The 19,014-nt window shown below is 44.6% G+C and overlaps 2 protein-coding genes across 2 annotated transcripts in view; both read right to left on the bottom strand.

The window, feature by feature from the left end:
* The window catches only part of HOXC10 (homeobox C10), a 4,660-nt gene extending 917 nt beyond the window's left edge, over window positions 1–3,743 (bottom strand). Inside the window, exon 1 of the mRNA XM_057410351.1 lies at window positions 2,916–3,743. Coding sequence (XP_057266334.1) covers window positions 2,916–3,705 — 790 coding nt within the window. The 5' untranslated portion in view covers window positions 3,706–3,743. The remainder of the gene's footprint in view (window positions 1–2,915) is intronic.
* Window positions 3,744–14,843: 11,100 nt separating this feature from the next.
* On the bottom strand, window positions 14,844–17,463 carry HOXC11 (homeobox C11). The gene is made up of 2 exons (XM_057410353.1): window positions 16,512–17,463; window positions 14,844–15,208 (listed from the first exon to the last, which is right to left on the bottom strand). Exons 1-2 carry the CDS (start codon window positions 17,185–17,187, stop codon window positions 14,976–14,978), a joined length of 909 nt encoding a protein of 302 aa, XP_057266336.1. The 5' UTR covers window positions 17,188–17,463; the 3' UTR covers window positions 14,844–14,975.
* Window positions 17,464–19,014: the final 1,551 nt, after the last annotated feature.

Here is a 19,014-nt window from a genome sequence, read left to right on the forward strand (position 1 = left end):
CATTTGGCAAAGCAGCTTCTTTTTTTTTTTTTGGGGGGGGGGGGAATAATGAAATAGCTGTATTTAAAATTTTATTTATTGTTTTTTTTATTTTTTACATGAGAAGGCAGCTCGCCTCTGGGCAAAGAAAGAAAAAGAAAGGAGCCGGCATGACTTGCTCCCCTGGGGGTTTTTAGGGAGGAAAGAGCAGGTTTGGAGCAGCTTAAGGGGGTGGTTTGAGCTTAGGAGTAAACCGGTGGTAGCAGCGCGCACCTCCACCTCTCAGCTATGCAGACAGAGTGGGGCGGGAGGGGAAACCGCACCGCTCCGCGCACCCCCCAAGTGGGGGGCTGGAGGCTAGCAGGGTGTGGATTTATTCTGGCTTCACTAGGCTGGATGGAGGGGCTCAAAATATCACTACTTAAAAATAATTTGGGAAATCAACGATGGGGCTTTCGAGTCCTTTGCAGGTCTCGGGGTTTGCCCAAGTCACTCTTTGCCACCCCCCAAAAAATACATTATTTATCTGGTCTTTGAAAATGAACTGCAGAGGCTGAAGTATTTGCATAAAGACGTGTTATTTTGGGGGAAAGAACTCGATTTTCGCTCGTTCTGGAGCAGCCTTTCCGTCAAGTGTATTTTTTGTTGTACAAAATAGATTTGTCTTTATGAGCTGTGGAGGCACGTATAGGTAAATTCGAAGGTAATTGTAATCCCATAGACACTCTTCTTACTTTACACACTCGTATAGATACGCACACATACACTTTGCAAAGGCAAACGTATTTCACACGTACATAAATAAACACAGGGAATACTTGGGCTTTGAATTTGGTCATGAGAAAATCCTGGCATCAGCAGCCAACATTTCGCCCTAAACTAGAAGGAAAAACAAAGCGGAACCTGCAATTGTAGCAACCTCCCCGGCACCGCATTCCTGCCGGATCGGGAAATCCAAAGAAACAAATTGATTTAGCCAAAGGCACCTTCAAAACGTGCTGCTGTGACATGGACCCAACGCTCGCGTTTGCCGAAAACCTTGAATGCCACCAAGCCCTGGAGATCCCCTTGGAAATCAAATCGCCCCCCAACCTCTCCGGTTACAGGAGAAAAGGTCTGGACCTCCTGCCCGAATAAAAATCCAGGTTCAACATAAACGAAACCCGAAGCTAAACCAGATTTTAAAAGGAAGCAACAGAAAGAGAAGCAAACCAAATCCACCCCAGATTGAATCTGACCATTTGAAACCACCACAACCACCACGAAATGCCTTTTAAACAGTAAAAAACTCGGGGAAACCACGTCTTTCTCCACGCACTCCTTTTGAATTTAACATCCGAAGCGAAGCAAAGCCTCCATCTGTATTTTTTTTCCTTTCTTTCTTTCCGCTTCAATTGCAAACCCAACCCGATATCATCTTTATTTCGGGTTGACTCCCACCAAAACCTTTCTTGGCGTGGAGGTTGAAGGCGCTTTGTGCAGATAAGTTTGCAGGGGTTTTGATAACCTTGACTTTGCTTTCTTTTTTTTCTTCTTGGGTGTGCGTAATTGTAACTCAGCTGTCAGATATTATCTTTTCCCTTTGGATGCGGAATGGTTGGATGCGGAATGGTAGTTAAAGAAAAAAGGGGGGGGGTATGAATAAAAAATTTCAACAGCATGGGAAATAATAAGTATTTATCGGTTCAGCTTTTAAAAAGGCCAATTTTGGAGGAGGGGAAACGCCAGAGGAGAGGTTTTGCTGGTGCCACAACACCGAGACGTGTGTGCGTGGGGGTTCTGCGTGGACCTCCACGCCTGCAGCCTTGCATGCACCCTCTCCACCCCACCCCACATCCACTCTGCTGCTGCTGGAGCCCTAATTATAGCCCAGATCTTGACACACGGCGGATATTTTAATCCACATACCACAGGCAGAGCATGCAAGCCTTTGCTTAGATCTGAGCCGTATTTTCTACCAAGTTTTTAGGGAAATTCAATCCCTCCCTTCACATGATCCCCGCTTATTGACCCGATAGATGCCTCCGAAACCACCTCGCTTCAAATCAGGACAGAACCCAATCCGAATATTCACGTAGCAATAGATTTCAAGCCATACGCCAGCTCCACAGAGGAAAGAAAATGTGCTGAATGAAAGCCTCTTTTCAGAAATTCCCAAACTTAAAACATCTGCTCAACACACAGAAACATTTTTTTTTGCCTTCGCAAACAAAACCTCAGTCCGCCAGGAAAAAAAAAAAAAAGAAAATAAAAGGCAGCTTTTTCCTCTTTGAGTCTCCCAAGGAAGCTTCCAAGCCATGGAATGAGGCTGTGCACAACTCCAGCCTGAGATGGTTGCAACTGCAAATGAGACTCTACGCGTTTTCGGTTTTTTCACCCCATTTTGACACCGAGCAAACCCCACAGAAGACAAATCCGCTCAGCACACAGAAATAAAGCGTTTGCGGAGAAAGCGAGATGGGGGGGGGGAACAGGCTTTATCTGCCTTCAAAAACACAACACCACCCCTCAAAGAACCCCCCCACCCCAAGCAACCAAACCCCAAGTCTCTGCTGTTTCAAAGCAAAGCCACCTCACCGCATTCTGCAGCGAGGATTGCAAGGACCACATCATTTTTTAGCACAAATACACGCACAGTAAATTCTTTTCCATGTAAACAGCGCGAGGACGAGTTCTTAAATAGCTCTCTGCTCCCTTTTCTCAGCTCTAAGACACACAGATTTTTGTGAAAAACCCACAAAAGCAACATTTCTCTGAAGTGCATTTTTTCCGCCAAACGACATCAACAATACAGAACATTATTGCGCCAATTTCTGGAGGAGAAGTTGGCAGGGCAGAGAGCACATTACTGCATATTCGCATTACTCTTGCTCTTATTAGCCAAGGATAGTTACTAATTGCTGAAATTAGCTACTGGTAATGAATGATTCCCTTACCTTTAGCTTCATTGTCAGAATTGTCAGTGCTGGTGTCAGTGTTTTTATTCAGCTCTTTCTCTGCTTCCGAAGGACTTATTTTGGGTGCTGGGGCGCTTTTTTCTGTTTTAATTTCGTTCGTGGATGTGTTCTGAGTATTATCTGTTTTTGTGTTTTCGGGGAAACTCACTTTAGCCACCGGGGGAGGCGGAGGAGGAGGAGGAGGTGGTGGTGGTGGTGCTGGTTCCAGATGCTCATTCCTTGGGTTCAGGCTCGCCCTGGATTCAAAACTTGCCTCAAACTCATTTGGATTGCTGCAGTTTGACGTCTTCTCCATGGAGGGGTAACCTTGGCTCGCTCGGTAGTAGCTAGGAACGGGGACTTCATGGTCATTTAGGCAAGACTCAGGCATTTGGTTGGGGTAGAGGGCTGCCTCTGTGGCATTTTTTGCTCTTTTATCAGCGTTATACATACAGCAAACATTCTCTTCCTTGACATTGGTTGGGAAGGAGCAGGATGGGAGCTGTCTTGCAACAGGTTGCTCGATCCTGTACGTATTTTTGGGGTCACACCAAGTGTCTAGCTGAGAAAGGTAAGATGGATAGGTGCTGAGAGACAAGGTAGCGCTATTCACCTCGTCCCTTTTGGAAAGAGACGGGATAATTCCACAGTTCCTCATGACTCCGCAGCTGAAATCGCTCCCAGGCTGCATGTACATCCCTTGGCTGGAGGAATAATTCTCCCCTCTACAGGTACCGGCCAACGAGTCCATCAAAAACGAGTTGGAAGTCACATTGTTGGGACATGACATTTTCAGAGAGGGTTTTTAAGGAGGAATACTCCAGCCAGGGGCTGACATCTTTTTTTTAGGGGGAAAAAATATCAAGCACCATAATTATCCACGCATCGCTCTCCCCCCCTCCACCCCCCCACGTGATGCCCAGGCCAATGAGGATTGAAAATGGCCTTGATGATTCAGACGGGGACGACGTCACGGGGGTCAAGTTGGCGGGACCGGGAGCGGCACCGTGGAGCAACAGCGACATCTGCCAGCACCGGGCCGGGACCTTCACGTTGAACAAAGGCAGAGCCCCGGCGGCCCGCTCCCCTCCCGCCCGTTTGTTTACCAACGGAGCCACGCGTGGAAAGGGGCAAAGGAAAGGGGGAAAACCGCAATTAAATATTTTTTAATGGTGTTTTTTTTTTTCTTTTAATTAAAACTGGGATTTGGTAAATTTTAAATGGAAAAAAAAATCTCAACGCCCCCCACCCTTTTTCCCCTCTTTTCCCCTTCAGAATTCTCTTTTTGCGCCCCAAACCTGATTAAAATTTGTAATTCTTGTCTCTTCCCCCCCCCCCCCCCGCCTCCTTTCTCCTTCCTCCTCTCGGCTGCGCCTTCCTCCCCCTCCGCGGCGAGGCTGGGCGAGCTCCTCTGGGCTGAACCGGCGGCTGCGCTGCTTCGTCTTGGCGTTATTTTGATGCTTATTACAATTATTCGGGGGGGGTGGGTACGTATGGGGGGGTTGGATGGGGTTTAGGGGGTGCGGTGGGGTGATGCGCCCCGACGCCGTTTTGTTTTTGCTGTTTTGAGACACCTGGGAAGAGAAAGGGGGCAAACCCTGGGATAATTCAGAGACCCTTCAGCCAGGCATTTCCCTGAAACCCCGAAGCTCCTTAGAGCAGGTTGGATATTTCCCAAGCAGGTTTTCTAATGGAGAAGAACCCTAATTTCCTTTTATTTTCCTTTTTGTTTCCTCGTCTTTTTTTTTTTCCCCTCTCAGCAAAGCAGCGTCGCCCTCCCTGACTCCGCAAGGACAGCTTTTTTTAATTATCCACTTTCATTCCCGAACTGTCTTAAGTTTCTGGGCGAAAATGGCATATGTGATGGTGTGCAGGGCGGGGGGGAAAAAAGACAATTCCCCTTGGAGAGGAAAAAGGGGGTCGAATTTGTGAACAGGGAGCGACTTTCAGCTGGGAAACTGCGAGAGCGGTGGTGTGGTGGGTTTTCTCCCCTCCTGTCTGTCTGTCTCCCTGTCTACTCCTTCTTTCTCTCCGGGAAATAACTACGGGGGGGGAGGATTAATAAATCTAACCTGGGACTCAGTACATACCATGCAGGAGGCTTTATAGACTGAAACTCTCCCGATTTGGTCGGGTTTTATCTGATTTCTCTTTTTTTTTTTCTTTTTTTTTTCTTTTTTTTTGTGGGGTGATTTCATGGGGGAAAGTTACTTTTCTCTCCAATATTTTCTCTCTCCTCTTTCGTGGCTCAGTTCCCTGCGATGGCAGCTCAAGTTGTTGTTTTCTTGGGAGTCTGAAATCTGCAAGCACGATCTGAGGCTTGAAGTACGACGGAATTCAAACCTTCGCGGTTATCGTGCCCTCCCTCCCAACTTCATATTCTTCATTATTATCTAAATCCCGTGGAAATTAAGCTGTATAGGGGTTGGGTTTTTAGGGTCATTTTCCCCAGCACGTTGTAGTGCTGGTGGATGAACTCTGATTTTAGATGTAGCAGCGGATTAGGGCAATGGCGAATAAATAAATGAAAAGGCAGATTGCCCGGAATTTCAAGATCATTACGATTAGAAAGAGACGGGTTCAGAGTCACTTTCAAGGGAAACAAAAAGAAAACGCCACCTTTCATTAAAAACAAAAAAAAAAAAAAAAGAAGGGGGGGGAAGAAGAGAGGAAAGGGGGAAAATAAAAGGGGGAGTAAGGGAAAAGAAGGAAAAGAATGGGGAATCAAAAAGAAGGAGGGGAGAAAAATAAGCGGGAAAAATAAGAATAGGAAAAAAAAAAGTAAAAAGAATGAGGAAAAAAAAAGGAAAAAATCGTGGGGAAAAAAAAAGCACATTGAAGGAGAGAAAGTGGAACTTGACCGTTTGGGGTGATTTGTAACGGTTTAGAGCAAAGTCCTGCTTAAATATTCTCACGTCTGCAAACCTGTTTTCCCAAAGATTTTTAAAAGCAAGGCTGTAAAATTCCCCTCGACTTAACTTTCAAGAGCCTTGCTGGGCTTCTCTCCGCATCAAGTGGGACAGGTTTCAATATCTTAGGCCGAAAAAGCCTAAAAGTGAATAATCCTATTTCGGGTGCCCCCTTCCCCAGCACAGTAAAAGCGTTCGAGGCTTCAGACGCCATTTGGTTCCCCTGGAAAGCTATTTGCGACTTTATTGCCTCTATTTGTGTTATCTGCATAGGTCTTTTTAAAACAGTTTGATAGAAATCGTTCAGTTTTATGATATCCAACGAAAATTCCACATAATATTTATAAGCAAAGAATAAAACTTTAGTACGGGAGCCAATATTTTCTCATTTATAGGTGATGAAATTAAAGACCAGTGCAATTTTGTATTATATTGCGCTTTTTTTTTTCCCCCGGTTTGATTTTTCCCCCCTCTTCTACGTCTTTTCCCCCCATCTTTTACTCTATTTTTGCAGCTGATGTGGCTGGCCAATAATTTATGCTGTTCAGTCAAATAGTTACACATGTGCGTTTTTGGGGACACCAAAAATTGACCTCATAGTTTCCTTTATTGTCTGCCCAAAGATTAAATAGGATTTCCTGATCTTTTGGTGGTGGGGTCTTTTTTTCGCCCTGTGTTCTGGTGGGTGCTTTTGTCGAAGGAGATATGAAGGAGTTGCATGGAGCACTTCAAACGTGACATTAAATAATTGGAACTCGCTTCTTTGCAGAACCAGGCGCTCTCGAAAGCATCTCGAGCAAAGCTCCTCATCCAGGTTGCTGGAGCGAGGAGGGGAAAAAAAAGGTGGTGGAAACCTCATCTTTTATGAATGTGTAAACCCTGCGAGTATAAAATAAAGATTTACACCGATCACAGGCATTTTGTTTACCAGTTTTGGTCAGCGCAAGCTACCGATGTGAAGGTTTGAAGGGTTTCAAGCCTATTTCCGAGTTGATAACCAGCATCTTCGGGAGCAAAGGGGGTTGAGCAAATATAATAGGCGATTATTCCTCAAAATATGACTTGGATACATCCGGAAACTTCACCGTGATGGGTTTTTTTTTTGGCCATGGAAAAGAAAGTTGACGTTAGGAAGCAGCACAGAGGCGTCTCCAGGAGAGAGAATATTGTTTAAAGTTAAAAATAATTAGAAGTATGATAAACATGGGTCATTAATGGAAAGAGAAATAAAATTCATCAGCCTAAGTGGAACCCCCGTTGGGAAAAATGCTTTGCTCTAATTACAGAAAATAAATACGAACAAATGCTATTAAAACTTAAAAGGAGAGAGCCTGCCCGTGGTAAGGACTTTAATAACCTACTTGGAATTTTACACACTTTTTGGGGAACCACGCACACGCCGTCCCTGTCTCATGTGTGGGGCTGCCCGTGTGGGTTCACCACGGCCTTTTTGAGCCGCTTTAGGGTGTTTTAACCACTGACCTACGAGACTCGCACTCCCGAATGGAGTTTTGCCTTTCCTTTCCCGGTTCTAGGGGTGTCCCTGTATCTCTCCACCGTCCCCAGCACCACACAAGTAGCAATTGCCCACAAACACCCCCAAACAGGCGCTGTGGTGCCAGGGAAGCCTCTCTAGGCACGGACGAGCGGACGGGAAGGGAGAAAAGATGCCAGAAAATCCCCTCTTCTGCCCATCACCCCGAGGAGTATATAAATGTCTACGATTTCCAAGACAAAGCATCTCTCAGGCTTCCCCGGAATATTTTACCTGTCTCCTTTTCAATCTAATTATTTAACCGTGAGTTATGTGTAGAAAGTGTTTCTTATGCCCATTGTATTTTTTACCAAGTTTTTCTTACGTTTTTATGACAAACATTCATTTTCGCTTCGAGGAAGTATTTGGTAGCAACACTTTAATGATTACCTTAAATTTGTATTTCTGCCCGGTATTATGCCCCATGTTGTAGCGGAAATAATTCTGATTTATGACAAAGTACACTGGAGTACAATAACAGCGATGCAAAAATAAAACCCACGCCTTTATATGTTGGCTTAGAAACTGTAAACTATCACCACAAGAAATCTATCAAACTTTACAATCCCTCTTACCCTGCTTCCTTCTTTCTGAGTAACTTAAGTCAAAGAATTATGGAATGATATTATGTTCCTTGAGGTGGTATTGAAAACTGCGTTCAAGCTTTCCTACCCCCAACATAGCACCCATGTTCTGGATGGAGTTTGGACCCTTTTCCCTTCCCCTTTGATCATGAAGGCGAAATTTGGAAAGAGTAATTTATATAAAAGCGAGCGCAGGCAGGGTGACAGAGCCCAACGACGTGACACGGGGATTTCGGAGGAGTTTATTCAGTGCTGAAATGTTTCCTTTAATTTTCCAACCGCGTTAACAAACTTAAACATTGCCCCTCCTCCAAAAAGAAAGAAAGAAAAAGAACAAAAGGGGGGGTGTTGGGGGGGGAAGGACATAATTATTTCTCACAGAGGTGGGAAAATCCGTGTGGGAGCTCTGAAAATGTTGGATTATTCCACGTTTGGAAAATTAAAGGTGAGGGGGTTTTGTTGCCGTGTTTCACTTTTTTCTTGGCCTGGGAAGTGCTGATGTGGTTTTTAAGCTGCAGAAGTGAGCGGGTGATGGTAATGCGGATTTTGGAGAGCTCCTTTTATAACATTTAAATTAAAAATAGAGTGAAGTTGAAGGAGGCGAAGAGTAACGATGAAAGGTAAAAATTGGAGACAATAAAGGACGTGCTAAAATGTGGCTCTGCCCCTGGAAGTGAAGAGCAAACCTCAAAGAATCCCAATTTTTCACATCTGACGATAGAAAAATGATTCCTTTCAAACTTTGTCCAAACGCTGATAATTTAACAGGCATCTTTGAAGCGGCAGCGCTGCTCTGTTGAACGCCTCAAAAATAAACGTTATTGTTGTCATTATAATTTAATAGAATACGGAGAGCACTGCGAGGGCAGGCGGTCAGCGCTCACGTTTCTCCTTCCGAAAGAAAAAAGAGATATTTTTTGGGGGGAAAAACCCTACAAATTTCACACCTACAACACAGAAATAAGCTGGAGAGCGCAGAGCTAAAGCCTGACCTTCTCAATTTGCTATATTTGCTTAAATTTGAGGGTTTCTACCTTCTAAACCCAGACAGCCTTAGAGGTGGAGAGTATTGAGAAATACATGTGCAGGGAGGGGATTTTACTTTAGAAAAACACTATAATTCCCCCTTTTTACATTCTCGCAACTATTTTTCCCATACCTGGAGCCCTCACCCCGAGATAAAACCTCGAGTGTCTCCCTCTTTCTTAACCACACGCTTTTCACAACCCCCGAGGAGTTTTGGCTTGGTTTTAACCGTCATTTCTCCAGTCACATACGGTTCATATCAAGCACATCTTTACAGCAGAGGACTGCAGCTCTTCTTGAGCGTCTATCACTTAATTCAAAGGAAGGCATTAGGCCGCTTTTGAACAATTAAAACGAACGAATTTACTTTGCTACTTGTAGCACATAAACAATTGTGATGTTTACATTAAGGCTTTCCCCCCACCCCTTTCTTTTTTTCCCCCCAAATGAATAAAGTTTTTTATGGGCCCCATCAGCAATATGTTCCAGCCTAATTCCTCAACTCCAGATAAAAAAAAAAAAAACACCCCACAAACCTAAAAGCAGAGCCTTATGAGGTTGCAAACCACATTCTCGTGGTTTCATGTTGTAATTTAGAAGTTATCAAAAGCAGAGAAACGTGCTTCCATCTCCCATGTGCTGCGCATCCCCGGGTTCCCCAACTTTAGGAAAGGCAGCTAAGCCAGGCCTTAATAAGCCGCCATTTTGGGGCAAAATAATATAAGTCATATTTTCCTATATTCCCGAAGAGTAGAGTGGCAGCAGAGCTTCGAGCTCTCCCCCCATCCCTAGTCTCGCTTTTCCGGGAGCAATATATTTTGGGGGGTTATTTGCTGGGGGGTGGGCTGTTCATTTATGGGAAGCTCCCTTTTTCTAAGGTCTATTTATATTTTGAGGCCTATTTAAATTTTTAGCTCTTTATTTTTTAGGTCTACCTATTGCTCTTCTTATTGAGGGAGTCTGGTTTTAGTGGGTATTGAACTTTTTCTTGAGGGGGGCTGGGTGTTCTAAACGGCAATTCGCAATTGCCTCAAATCCCCAATTCCTTCCCCAAAGTTTCCTCCCTCTCCCCCCAGCTCTCTTCCCCTCCCTCCTTCGGCCGGTGGCTTTGCAATATTTCAGCAGCAAATTCGCCTCCGGTCCCCCCTCGGCAGAGCGGTGCTTCCGAACCGATTTAATCGCCTTTCGCCAAAGTTATAGGCCACCAGGGTCCCCGGGAGAGGGCTCCAGGACCTGGGGGTCGCTGCCTGCTTGCCTGTACCCGGCCCTGCCTCTCTCTTTGCTCCTCGAAAAGTTCCTCGTCCACAAATAAATGAATTCACCCTGGGATCCGCAAGCGAGGATTAGCTCAATTGATGGTCGAGTCGAGTCCACTTGCCAAAACCACTTTCTTCTTCGCTTTTGCGAAATCCCAGCGCTGGCCAAGCTGCAAACCAACGTCAAACCCGCGAGGAAAAGTGGAACTGGCCAAAAGGATGGATTTCCCCTCCTGGCTATTTTCTCTCCCCTCTTTTTTATGTCGCTCTTGCTGAGTTGTTCAGCTGAAGTTGTTTATTTACACGCCACCGAGGAGGTTTCGCCTTAGCACACAGTCAAGTTGACGTGCTCCAGCCCTGGCACCTTCGGAAGAGGCAGCGTGGGGTCGTGGGGTGCTGGGGGTGCAAGTGGGTGAGTGTGCGGTGGTTTGCGCAGTCTCGTCCGACCCAACGAGCATCTGTGGACACTTTCATCCAGTATTTGCAGCGCTAACAGACCCCCCCTTCCCAACCGGGCTTTTCTTTTCTTCTTTCTTTTTTTTCCTTTTTCCCCCAATTTATTCCCTTTTTTCTTTCATCCTTTTCTTTCCTTTTTTTTTTAATTTATTTTCTTTGTTCTTCTTTTCTTTTTTTCATTTTTTGTCTTTCTTTACTTCCCTCCCTTTTCCTTTCTTTTTTTCTTTTTTTTTTTTCATTTCCCACATTCCCTTTTTCCTTTATTTTCTTTCCTCTTTTCTTTTCTTTTTTTCTTTCTTATTCTATTTTTTAAGTTAAATTAATTTGCTTTGTATAGAAGCCAATTCAAGTGAACAGTATTATCCTGCAAGAAGCCAATTAGAAGCCAACCCCCTCGCCTTCTTCCCTCTCTGCAATATTTCACAACAAAGTCACCAAGAGCTGCTTCCAATATGTTGTATATGAAATCCAGGGAGCAATAGGAAACAGGTTGGGTTGGTGTGTTTGTACGTCACATGGAAAGGGCTTTTGTAATTAGTCTGGGTGTCATTAACGTAGAGCACAGAGCGAGCTCCCAGCCTATGAGGGAGGCTTTATTGTGATGGACATCCGAGGTAGGAATAAAAGTTGATGGAAAAGCCAAAATGCGTGCTGGGAATTCAAAAAAAAAAAAAAAAAAAAGGAGGAAAAACTTGTAAAAGTTTTACGCCAAACAAAGTTATAAAAACTTTTCATGCGTTAAGATATCAAAAGGTTTATAACAATAATAAAGAGTGTGTGCCGTGTGTGTTAAATCTGCTTCGAAACGCATTAAATGCTGCGCGGCTGAGTTAAATATTAAGCATCATAAACGCCACGCGGGGTTCAAAATTGGAGTTCTAGGTGTTTGGGGTTCTTTTTCTCCGGGGGCAAAAATGTGGGGTCCCCCCACCCCAATTCTACACACACATACCCCCCCCGGCTCCCTGGAGGCGGGGCGGCCGAGGAGCAAGAGACCCTCTCCTATTCCGCTTTATTACGAAAGGGTTAAAGGTGATGGACTTGACTTTATTGAAGTTCAAAGACATCATATATTCACATTTTTCTCCCTGTGGGTCTCGTTCCCAGCCCTGCACCCCCAGGCCCGCCCTGGAAAACCCCTCGCCGTGGCAATTTTCGGCTTTTTGCCCTCAAAAACCCGACGCTGGACCCTCCCATCGCCTTGCCGCATATTGTCACCCTCTAGAGAGGTGCAAGCACACTGGAAAGGGAAATACATATGTCCTAACCCCGTTCTGCTTGTACTCTCTCCTATTGTGGTACCCAGAGCATCTTCAGTGACCCCTCCGCTCCGCCAGCCCCTTCTCTCCCGCCCTCCCCAGAACATTAACAGCCCTTTTCCTACATGGCACTGATGCTTAATGCTGCTGTAAACTCCCACATGGTCTATAAACTTGGATTTTACAACTGGCATTCCATTTTAGCTCGCGAAAACTTTGAACTAGGCCTACAGTTTCATTGTGCTGCAGTTGAACTGGAGCCTTGGGAAGGATGGGGGGGGGGAGAAAGGGAAGGAGGGGGAGAGAGAAGAGGTAGAAAAAATAAATTCCCTGGGCAAGACTCCCTTATTTGTTTACTATTTACTGCGGAAGTCTTTTCCTTTAGCCAGACGGGGTAATTAAGAAAAATTAAGCTGTTTAGTGCTGCAGTCTTTATTACAATGTCTAGACTAGCCGCTTTTGTCCGGACAGCCGCTGCTGTTACGGAGCATTAACTGCCGCTTCTGACCTCCCGATATTCACCTTATTGCACCTCTCTTTAGTTTTCCTAACCTTGGGAAGGTTTAGCAAACACTCATTAAATAAAGGTGCTTTTTTCCCCCCTTTTTTTGGGGGGTGGTGGAGGCTAAGCCCCCTCCTCGCTCCCGGCGTGCAGCTACATCTGCCAGGAAGATGGCTCCTACCTTAATCTCGGCTAGTTCACTTCGCAACCCACCAAAAAAAATATCCCTTTTTACGCCTAGTTTATTGAATATAAAGCTTAGGTGAGATTTTAGGCCGGGGACAAGCGCCCTTTCAGTTCTCGGGCTTTGCATAAATAAATATAAGGAGCTAAAGAAGCCGTCTGCCATCCTCCAAGCCCTCTTTTCCCCCCCTTTCCCACTCTTTTAATGAGAAACATGCCTCTGAACATCCTTTCAAGATCATATCGTGGTGCAATCACGAGTCTATCACGAAAGCTTGGAGTTGGTTTGGGTTTAATTGCGCGGGGGGAGCACGGGGGGGGGGGGAGGCGGGTTGGATGGGTGCAAACGAAGAGCGTTTTTGTGGGTTTATAATTTTCTTCCCCCTTCCTTTGTCAAATAAAATCAGAAGACACCATCAAAGGGGTTTTCATTCAACAGGGTTGTATTTAAAAGCAAGGATGAGAATTTTACAAGAACACGCTCGATGGATGGGAATATAATGTGCTGGGTTTTGGCTGCTGGGGGGTTCTTTCCCCCACCACCAGCTCTTTGTCCCACCCGCCCCCCCCCTTCCATATGCACAATCCCATCGCTCCATATCAGAAAGCAGAAGAGCATCCAGCTTGAAAACCTCAAACGTACACCCCCTCCCCTTAATAATAGTAAAAAAAAACCCTCTGAAATGTTGTATTTACACCAAATACATGCACCACGTCACCAACGGCATCTTCGGGATTCCTTTGTCCTCGACATCGGTGTGTTGCTTTCAGACACTGCGAGAAAAAAGTCATTGTGCAAACAGGGGTGGGGAGGAGAAGGACCAAAAAAAAATCACTTTTATGCCCCGCGCCTGGGAGTTGAACTTGTTTTCCTGAAGCGGGAATTTAAGGACTTGACTTTGCATTTGTGCTTTGTAAGTAGAAGGTATCCTTGACTCACGGAAACGCAGCTCGTTTCTCGGTGTAATTAGAGTTGCATTCATTGTTGGGATTTTGGGGATTTTTAAGAAGACTAATATATTGTTCTCAGGAAAACGCGAAAAAAAAGAGATTAACTACAACCGGAAAACAGCGAAAGACATCTGGAGCCAAATCCAGAGCGGGATTACTGGGCCAAGAAAAATCCTATAAATTTCAATTCGCTGATGAACACAATGAACTCCACACCAAACGTGTGCACCAAGGTGGAGGTTTCATATTAATACCAGTCCTATTAGAGCAGATTGCAGTGAGTCCCATGAATATGGATGACGATATTTCTGATATGCATTCAGGTATTTAAACTCCTATGGAAGAAACCCACACCACAATGACCGCAAAGAGGCTTTTAAGAGGGGAGATTCTAATAAAATGGTCAAATAAAATCATAATGTAGAACAGCTTGCAGTGTCTTTATTTGCCACAGAATTTCACAGAGTGTCCCGGGGACTCACTTTACATACACAAAGATATTTGTTTTTTTTAATTATTATTCTTTCTCAGGATTTTTAGGGTTTTTTCCTCTCTTAGTTCTTAGTCTCCCATTTACGGAGGGGAGAAGTGGGGGGGGAATTCAAATAAAACACTACAAAACGTATTTACAAACCATATCAGAGACAGTTATTGCAAATTTTCGCCTGGATTTCCCCCCCTCTACGGACGCCAAATGTAGAAATGATACTGCAGGGAATATATATATGGATATATACGCACACACTCTCACATATATATGCATATATATCTTTTTAGATAAAAAGGGTGGGCGGAGGAGGTGGAAATAATGATCTTCCTTTAGAACAGAGATGAGCGGGGTGGGTGTGAATGTGCACACACACACACACACACACATAGAAGGACACACATGTCTCTGTGTGGATTCACACACGCACACTCACTCACCCAGATGAAGTGATTTGATCCTACAGGGAGACTTTGGCCGCTCTTGTGATAACACAGCTGCATATTGAAACCACCGTGGTAGTAACACCCAGCACTGCGATTTATTCAAACGGACAGGGTGCCTAAATAATAATAATAACAATAAAAATAAGAATTAAAAAAAAGAAGGGGGGGAATCCCAACCTGTTCGGGGAAGGAAAAAAAATATATTAAAAAAAAAAAAGAAAAGAAAGAAAAAAAAAGGAAAAAAGTTAAATAAAATGTTCATGGAATTCAAGTCCTTGAAGCGGGAACTGACAGAAAATCTCACTCCTTTTGTTACTCAGCGCTGTCCCAGACATAGTAACATATAAGTAACGAAAAGGCTTAAACTTTGAGGTTGCTTTGTCGACTCAAAGGGCAAAGCCCTGCTCGCAACTGTTCCTTCCTCGACACACCGACCCTTCACCAGCAGAGGGGATTTCAAAAGATGTTCACAACAAGGGATTTCCAGAGAAATACTGCAGGCGGTCTCTGCTTAGTTTTTTTTCTTTCATTCTTCTGTTCTGAAACCAAATTTTAACCTGTCGGTCAGTGAGATTTAACATCCTAGACAACTGGAGCCTTTTCTCTTTGTTTATATAGACATTGAAGAAAAATTCTCTCTCTAGCTCTCTGATCTGGAATTTCGAATAGGGGCATCTCTTCTTCCTTGTTCTGGGAGCACCTTAAAAGAACCAGAAGGCAGGGTAAACATCCTAAGGAAAGGCAAAACACAGACTCATCTTCACAGCTGATCAGATAAATAGGAGCAGCTTAATAACTCCGGTTATTAATGCAAGGAGGGGGGAAGATATCTTCCAGCAGTTCGCCTATTGTTAAGGGTAGCAGAGGTGAGGTTACACAGGGTCTTAAGGACCGTGGTGGAATCATTTTCCCACTGCACGGGGCTTTATGCAGGCACATGCAGAGATTTTCGGTGCTTATTTATTGCTTAAATAAGGAACAGCCTTGGACTGGAGGCAGCAGGCTGCTGGAGCAGGGTTAGAGAGGCTGGGAAATCAAAAAGTAAAAAAGCCCCACGCTCAGCTGCAAATCTGTTATCTGTATAGAAACAGCATGAGCAAGGTTGGAATCAGAGGAACTAGATATTACGTTCCGCATAAGTTTTTTATTAACTCCAGTCCTCGCCACACACGCAAAAAGGAATCAAAGTCAAAAAAGAACTTTGCATCTGAGCTGCAAAAGGGGACTTGCACCACGAAAGCAAATAGGAAAACACGACAACCCTCCCCTCTTCCCCAAAAAGCCCCACGCTGAACGCCAACTTGCAAGGTTGCCTGGATCCAGCCTCTAAAACAGCTCCAAGACTGCCTAGAAAACGTGAGTGCATGCAAAAAACACCCCCCCCCCCCCCCCGAAGACCCAAACAAACAGAGACGTAAGTAAAAGCCCTTCCTGACAAAAGCTGGACGCTCCACTTGCCTCGAAGGAGAATAAATGCCACTTTAAACTGAAAAATCGAAGGGAACGCTCAGCTTTGCATGCGAATTCGGCAGATTTCCCCCTTAGCACTGCACCCCCAGCAAGAGAAAAGACTCGACATACAGTTTTAATTAAAAAAGGAAAGAAAGAAAGGGGGGGAAAAGCCGCCCCGAAGATTTTGCATGCATCTTAGTGCCTAAAAGAAAGCACAGGCAGCTAAAGTAGTGTTCTGCCCAATTGCCTTTTACCCTCAGCAACCCGGGACCAAATCCTTTTAAAATGCTCATGTAAGTTCATGATCAAAGTTAATATTTGTCACGATGGTGTGCTTTTAAAATTTCACAGACTCTAAGATACTGTGTCTGCACCTAACATCTCCATTTTTTTCAAAGAGCTTTTCCCATCGTAAAAATTCTTCTCGTTGGAAGAAAGAGCTTTGTAGGTTATAATAAAATCCTTTGAATGCTTATAAAACTCCACATAAAATTTGACCGACAAAACACACGGGCTAGTCCCTTAACCTTTCCATTTACTGCTCTACCTACTCGAATTGCTGCTTTTGCTTCCTTCCTTGGTGACAGAAGAGGACGAGGCTGAAGACCCTGGGTTTGTGTTTTCCTCCTCATCTTCCGGGTCTATACCTTGCTCTCCGCGGGATGACAGTGCGTGGGGTTGGGACTCTGCCTCCACTTTGCCCTCACCCTTCTGCAGGCAGCTCTCAGCCGGATTTTCCGCCCCACAATAGGCATTTTCGAAGAAGCGGTCGAAACCTTGGGGCAAGACAGTGTTTTTGTTCATGCTGGTGTAGAATCCCGTCGGTGCCGGGTGGTTGGAGCTGGGGTGGTGGTGGCTGTACACGCTCTCGTTTTTCATTAGCATTTCGGTCATGGTGGAAGGCGGGATGCACTCTCTATGCATCAGATCTTCTGCGGAATAACACGAGGCGTAATTGCTGCGGTGGTGCCATTTACTCGAGGGGTCTAGACCATAGGAGACCTCTCGCACGGGCTGCACTTGCGAGAGGTTGGTGGAGTAAGGGTAGGAGATTTGGCGAGAGGGGGCCTGTGGCAAGAAAGATGACACAGTTGAAAATTCAGGGACGTAATAGGTACAGCTGGGGAGGTAGAGATTGGAAGCGCAACCTGCCCTTTCTCCAAACTCAGCGCTCCTCTCCTTACGCGACTGGGAGCAGAAGTTGCCCAGGTTCACCGAGTTAAACATCTTTCTCCTTTTCTTCCTCCTATAGCTAGATGTTTGGGATCCGATGTGCGGAGGGGAAAAAATTTGGGAAGGCGAGATGACGCGCTATCCGTCTTAGTCGCTCCGGCGGACACGTGATCCAAAGTAGATATTGTCATATATCAGTTTGGAGCACTTAGATGCGTAGGAGTGGTTCACTTAGGTAAGATCTCAGAGGTTCAAACGATTGGTTTGCAAACACCGCAGAAACATTATGAAAATCAAGGGCAGATTTGTATTCATTTTCCTGAAGGCACACCCCTTGTAAGCACTCGCAGCAGAACAAGTACAAGGGGCGGCTTGTGAAGTTGCTGCCTTTTTTTTTTTTTGCTGCCTTTTTTTTTTTCCTGGTTTTTTTTTCTTCGCTTTTTTTTTTTTTTTTTTACCCCTTGCCTTTTCTTTTCCCCTTGTTTCTTTTCCCCTTGCCTTTATTTCCCTTGCCTTTTTTCCTTTGCCTTTTTTCCCCTTGCCTTTTTTCCCTTGCCTTTTTCCCCCTTGCTTTTCCCCCTTCCTTGCACTTCTTATTTTTTCTTGCCTTTTTCGCCCCCGTGCTTTTTCTTTTTCTTTTTTATTTTTCTTGCCTTTTGTTTTATTTTTCTGGTTTTGTTTTTTTTTTTTCCTTTTTCTTTCTTTTCCCTCCTCTCCTTCCTATGTGGATTCCGCTTGCTGCTTTTCAGCAGGGTTTGGAGATGGGGTGTGGGCGATTTGGGCTGGGGAGGAGGAGGGAGGGAGGGTCTTAGGACGCTCGACCGGTGCTTTTCCACCCTTTTAAGAATATATCTTAATTCCGCTGATTATTCTAATTTATTATGATGGCTATTTCTATCCTTAGAAGTGCTCCTGAGTAGGCTGTAGGTAGCTCAGTAAAATCGCTGGAGACGCAGAAGTAAGTTTTCCAACATTCCCCAAACCCTTGCTGCAGGCGGGAATGCCCAGCTCTCCCTACAGCTGGGCTGCTAAATTCTAACTAAATCTCTACTATCTGGGAGTGAGGGGGTGGGTGCTAATTAACAAGCTTCTAACATACGCTAATTATGTTGATCTCTGTGTGCGCATCAACTATACATCAACCAAGTTGGCGTGCTTTATGGAGAATATACCATTTGAGCAGTGACAGCATGCGGGGGAACGTGTGAAGTTTCCAACTTCCGAGTTAAAGCAGGCCTGGCTTAATGACTTTTGATATCGAATTAGTGATATATCAAGGCATAGAACAAATGAATTAAGTCAATGTCTAATAAATATTCGAAAACCTCCTTTAATGTTTGGTTAAATATTTATTACGTAAGAGTGGCATATTGAATATTTAATGCAATTGTTTATTGTCAATCAATGAATGTACTTTCACCAATACTCGCATCATTTATTCTTCCAGCTGAATTAAAAAAGATATTCTTATTAAAGTCATTTGTCTTCTCTCCTGTGCCCCGGAGCCTCCTCTTGCTCTGCCCTTGTGCATTTTCAGACTAAAAAAATGCAGATATCGAAGCACTGCCAGAGTTTTGCAAAGAATTGTTAGGCGGAAGGAAAGAATGACATGGGAAAATGATAATAATTCAAAAACCTCTTCTGCAAACCCATTGGAAATGTGCGCCTCAAGGACGGGCAACTTCCGCGGCACCAGGCTCCGAGGAGTTATCCCATTTAAATAATCTTAAAGGAACGAATTTGTCTGCAACAATTGGGCACTTATCGGGTTTTCACCTGGATAGGAAATCATCTGCTTGAGGTGGAAAAGCTTTCTTTGCTGAACAGAGGCGGCTGCTGCTTACATCTATAAATGAAAATACTGCAGCGCATCCCTCGTTT

The sequence above is a fragment of the Pezoporus wallicus genome, unplaced genomic scaffold (genome assembly GCF_028554395.1).
Source record: "Pezoporus wallicus isolate ANWC-B61680 ecotype Strahan unplaced genomic scaffold, APGP_CSIRO_Pwel_v1 contig_10711, whole genome shotgun sequence".
In the NCBI taxonomy this organism is placed as follows: Eukaryota; Metazoa; Chordata; class Aves; order Psittaciformes; family Psittacidae; genus Pezoporus; species Pezoporus wallicus.